We start from the raw sequence: 5,729 nt of genomic DNA, 5'->3' as shown, positions 1-5,729 counted from the left end.
TTTTTCTTTCCCCCCCCCCTTTTTTTTTTTTTTCTTCAGATAAAAGTCTGGACTGCAAATCCACAGCAGTTTGTGGAGGATGAAGATGACGACACATTTTCCTATACAGTAAGGATTGCTGCACAAGACTTGTTGCTGGTAAGAAATGTGCTTCATTTTTTTTTAAAGAAGGGGGGTCGGGGGGATCAGAAGGCATTGGGGGAGTCACTGTTCCCCCGAGCACAGCCAAGAGTGACCAGGAACAACGGTCACAAGCTGGCAGAGGGTAGGTTTAGGTTAGACATCAGAAGGCGCTATTTTACGGTCAGGGTGGCTCGGGTCTGGAACCAACTTCCAAGGGAGGTGGTGCAGGCTCCTACCCTGGGGGTTTTTAAGAAGAGGTTAGATGAACACCTTGCTGGGGTCGTTTGATCCCAGTACTCTTTCCTGCCATGGCAGGGGGTTGGACTAGATGATCTTCTCAGGTCCCTTCCGACCCTAGAAACTATGAAACCCTAATGGTATTGAATTGCAGCCTAAATCAAGCTAGTTCTTGTTACTGTCCCTTATGTGCCATCTTTACAAGTCAGTTTGCTACAGCAGCAGCAAAAATGTTGTTCAAAATAAACTGATATAAGGACTAAGAATGAATAACTTCCACTTCTATCTAGGCTGTGGCTGCTGACTTCCAGAATGAGAGTGCAACTGCTTTGGCTGCAGCTGCTACAAGACATTTACAAGAAGCTGAACAGGCTAAAAACAGTGGTGCTGAGCATTGGTAAGGAGGCATAGTTGAAATGAATTGTGTGTGTGAAATAATAAACTAGCTCTTCTCAGATTTGTGTCCTTGAGTCCTCTGAGATGGGCTCTTTTTAATTTTCACTACAAAAACATTTAAGTTGCATCAATCCTAAACCTGTTGTTATAACAAGTAAGGAGAGGAAGACCTCTTACAGAAGATATTACAGAGTGTATTAGCTTCCTGATCATATTTAATTGGATTTTAGAGAGTAGCAGTAATCACTCCATAATTAAAATTGTAGCTAAACTCCTGCAGGTATATGTATGTGTTCGCTTTAATGTTCAGTAGCCTATTCTACTGCACATTTAAAGTGGTGCATAAAAAATAGTACTAATACACTGATGCACAGTAGAATACTAGATTTCATTTTTTTTTTACTAAGCTCAAAATATAAACACAACACCAAAAGGGCTTTTATATAAAAATGAATCGGAGAAAGTTCTTTTATGATGAAACTTATATTTAGAATTAAAAAGTTACTTAATGGGATTAATCTCTAACAGCGGCAAAGCATACTTTGACCCTGCAGCCTTTTGGCAGCCTCTCCTTTTGGACATTAGGAAAAAGTCAAGAAGGAAGTTTGGGCAGGAGAAGAACCTGGGAAATTGTCTGCAGCTTAGAAGAATGTACTGTGGAAATGGGAGGGAAGCATGAATGTGGGAAAGGGATGTGGGGAAACACTACCAAAAAAATATTCTACTGCCTCTAGAAACCTTAGAATCTGGGATTTCCTTTTGCAGCTCTGCTGAGACTTCAGCCTCTGGTGTGGTTGAGACTTTCCCTTGGAACAATTGTAAAGCAGCCTTAAAAGTAAATTTTTGGCTCTAAGTGTGAGAATGGGATGCCACCCAATTGCTCCCAGTGAGAACTGCTGCCATCATAGTATAGACCAGGGGTGGGCAGAATGTGGCCTGTGGGCTGGATGTAGCCTGCAGGGCCCCTACAAAATTTAGAAAATTAATATTTATCCACCCCTGGCTGCTTGTCATATGGCCCTCAATGGCTTGCCAAAACTCAGTAAGTGGCCCTGCACCTGAAATAATTGCCTGCCCCGGTATAGACAGCCTAAGAGGCCTGTTACGGACCTTCTGCAGTGGTCTTGTGAAAGGAGCCATAATGTTGCACTCAGAAAACTTTAGGGTTTCAGTGGTAGTCTTAGTAACCAGCCCAGTGGTCTGTTAGCATTAGCAGGCTTGGTAGATATTACTGGGTGGAAATTTAAAATTGAATTCCAAATTTCCCCAAGTTGGGTTGCCTTATTGAAGGTTATTAGGTGGGAGAGGTGGTTGGTTTTGCTTCTGAACAATTCCCCGAGGCCTGCCAAATGAAGGAAGGGGCTCTTACAGGTATCCTTATGATCACTGGTTTCAAAAGGCCCTTGAATGAGCCTTCTTTTGGTTATGGAGTATGTTTAAACCTACTGACGCTTGCCCTAGGGACTTGGACTTCTGTGTCCCCTGTGTGCTTCTAGGGCTGTGGGAGGCTTTGGTGAGGCCCAGCAAGCTACCTAATCAGGCTTGCAGAAGGAGATGTGGAAGCCTGAAGGAGTATTGAGGCACTTGCTGTAAGAGAACCCTTAGCCCTCATGATGTTGCATGAGTTCTGCTCCTTTCTTGCAGCTATCAGGAAATCAACAGGAAGGAAGAGGGTTCTTTTTTCAGGCACCTATTAAGGTTAATTAGATGTCTTAAGGCTGGTTTTGCCGATGTGATGACTACATTAATGGTCCCTTTTGCCCTTCTCTGAATGGAATTTCCAGACTAAAATTTTATTAAATTGAAGGAGAGAGACTAAAACTATTTGTTTGTCTTTTAAAGTTAACATTAATTCTGTACTTCCTGGTGTTTCTTTGTAAAATGTACTTATTCATTTAGGTAGGCAGATTTCTTTGAGTAGAAGTGATATCTTTTATTAGACCAACTGAGTAGTTGGAAAAAAGTTCTGGGCAAGCTTTTGGGAACAGTCACCCTTCTTCAGGCATAGGGACTGTCTGCTGGTCTTTATTTAGTATTTTATATATACCAGGAAGTTCAGAGTTAATGTTAACTAAAAGACAACGTCATATCAAATAGTTTTGGTCTGGAATCGTAATATTGTCTAGATAGTAAAGGATTTCAAATGAGAGCTAATGATTGGCCACCATCAGCAGTAGACGCCGCCATATTTTGACTTGTTGGCCTTTCTCATCATTTTCTTTTATTTAGTGGTGGAATATGGTATAATGGTGGGAAATAGTTTAGATGAGACAAGTAAAGTGGGTCACATTGTTTGGAGAATGGGAAATAATAGAGGGAAGTTTGTGATGATTCTAGGTTATTAAAAAAGCCATATATTACAAAACAAATGTAGGAAAATTAAAGGCATCTAAATTCTTTTCTAGGTGGAAGATACATGAAGCCTGTATGCTCGCTCTAGGCTCTGTGAAATCTATCATTACAGATAGTGTGAAGAATGGTAGAGTTCATTTTGATATGCATGGTTTCCTCACAAATGTTGTTCTTGCTGACCTCAACTTGTCAGGTAGGTCCCTAAAAGCTTTGAATAGTTACAGGTGCCAAGAATCTGATGAGCCAAACCTGTTCAAAAACATTTACAAATAAGTCCCTGCAGTATGCAGTGGAAAATGGTATTTGGTATGACTTCCTCAAGTTTTCTGTGAATAATGATAAGAAGAGGCCAAACTGATCTTTATCTCTTCCTTCCCTGTTTATACACAATCCAGGTCAAGTGTCACCTTAGTTGAATAGTAAGCCAGTACATTTTACTGAAATGCATTGTGTATATGTAGATGACTTGGTACTTGCAGGACCTCCTTGGGGTAGAAGAGAAACCATTTTGGAGAACTTTTTGAAGGACTTTTCCATTTCCTATAAGGTGCTTTGAACGTTTCAAGATTCCAGTAGCACCAGAATATTTTAAACTGTTGAGTTTAGTTTACTTTTAATTTCTCATAGTGCATTCTGTTCCTGACTAACCTAAATACCTGTCATCTGCAAATATTGCTGTGCTTTTGGTCATCCCTATTTCCAGGTTGCAAATAAAGCAGGATCTAGAAGAGCACTTCGAAACACATACTATCAAATTGTGCCATAACAAATTGTTAGTTTAATACTATTTTGTTTCCCATCTGCTACTTTGCCAAAGCTTTTGCCTTTTACCCCATGATTTCTAATCTTTTTAATAGTCTTTTCCGTGACCTTCTCAAAAGCCATTTGGAAATGCTAAGAAATTGTCAGTTGCTACTCTTATCTGTTAGAATTCTTTGAATGTGTCAGTAAATTAAGATAAGCACAACTGATTACAGGTTGCAGAGCTCCCCATCCAGTGGGGGGCAGTGGGGATTGTCCCCCTGCCCGGCAGCACCCGGTGAGTGGGGCTTTTCTTTAAAGCACTGGAAGCTGGGCGGGTGGAGCAGCCGTGACGTGGGGCTGGGGAAGCAGGCAGGGGATGGGGCCTGGCAGGGGCTCCCCTGTGGTCCCCTCCCCCATTCCCTACTTACTGGCTCGGAGTCCTACTGCAGCCACCAGGGACTGCCCAAATCATCGAGGCTCTCTGAATCTTTTCTGAAGGTGCGGAGAGCTTCGAATCGATTCGGTCCTTTTAATTGGTCCCGTGATTCGGTCTGGATTCGGAGATTCGACCACTGAATCGGACTGAATCTCCTCTGAATCGAATCGGCGCCTGAAGCTTCTCACAGCCCTGTTGTCTAGGGTGAGTTAGGGATGATTCTGCCTTGAACAGGAGGTCGGACTAGATGACTTTCTGAGTCCCTTCCAGCCCTACTTTTTATGACTCGAAGACTTGATTTCTACCCCGTTTATGGTTAGATCTTACCATGATCTTTCAGGTGGTTGATTTGTATTTTCACTTACTTCATCTGCTCTTTCAATATACATGTAGGATTTTTTACAGATCTATAATTAATTATTTAAGTCCTTTTTAAATCTAGGCTTAGTGTATTCTACCACCCTTTATGGGAAAGTGGTGGTATAAAGAGCTTGTGGGATGCAATGCCCCCCAACCTGGAATTCAGTCAGTTGTGCCTTTGAGATGTACCCTAGGGTGCACTCACACCTTCAGGGTGTCGTTCAGCCCCAGACTCCTCTCTACTCTCTGTGCTTGGCCACTGAGATGTGCCAGGAACCATCTCCTTGGCCTTTGGTACATCGGTTTTACCTTTGTCACCCAGGTTGTGCTAGCTTTTGGCAGAAGAGACTTTTTTTTCCAGTTTTAAAGAATCACTCCTTTTATCCAGTTTGTACTCAGAAATTACAGGGCCCATCCTCTGAAGAAGAGGCCTGCCTGTTTGGTCAGATGCTCTAAAATTCTAAATGAATGTACTGACAGAGTTATGAGAGATAACAAAACAATTTATTATCAAAATAAGAGCAGTCATAAAAACCAGTAACAAAGCGTTGAAACAAACAAACAAAAAAACTAAAGGAAACATTAAAATAATAATATGATATTTAATCCTGCATCTTAAACCTAAGACATCAGCTTCTACTCTGCTTGACAGGTTAGAAAGCAGCTGTTGCAAATTCTCCTGTCAGCTAGTAACCTGAATGAAAATGTCCCCTTGTGTCTGGGAAAACTGAAGTCAAAGACTTGCTCTTATGGCAAGGCTTAAATATGGTCTCTTATCTGACTGTTTGCATAATTCCATTGAATTCTTGGGGAGCCTATATATGTAAATAACTTCCTGTCCCTAGGTGTGCATCAGTTAGACCCCATGTCTTTCCTGATCCAATTAGGACCAGGAGAATATTTACATCCTTTCAGACAAAGATTGCTAATCCAGTCTTTTGGATGTGGTTTACCTCAACGGTGTCTCATTTATTTTCCCCACTGTGAAGAATATTCTTTGAATAGCCTATTTCCAGGAGTCGTACTTGCTACAAGCCTCTCCTTTTAACATGTAAATTCATCGCCACATGGAAGAGCCTGA

General features: G+C 41.5%; 1 protein-coding gene across 1 annotated transcript in view; it reads left to right on the top strand.

The window, feature by feature from the left end:
• The window catches only part of IPO9 (importin 9), an 81,930-nt gene that overhangs the window by 33,040 nt on the left and 43,161 nt on the right, over positions 1-5,729 (top strand). The window contains exons 11-13 of the mRNA XM_019513826.1: positions 40-138; positions 651-757; positions 3,162-3,301. Coding sequence (XP_019369371.1) covers positions 40-138; positions 651-757; positions 3,162-3,301 — 346 coding nt within the window. The remainder of the gene's footprint in view (positions 1-39; positions 139-650; positions 758-3,161; positions 3,302-5,729) is intronic.

The sequence above is a fragment of the Gavialis gangeticus genome, unplaced genomic scaffold (genome assembly GCF_001723915.1).
Source record: "Gavialis gangeticus isolate Ggan-Ray unplaced genomic scaffold, GavGan_comp1, whole genome shotgun sequence".
In the NCBI taxonomy this organism is placed as follows: Eukaryota; Metazoa; Chordata; order Crocodylia; family Gavialidae; genus Gavialis; species Gavialis gangeticus.
This window is presented reverse-complemented; position numbering and strand designations above follow the sequence as displayed.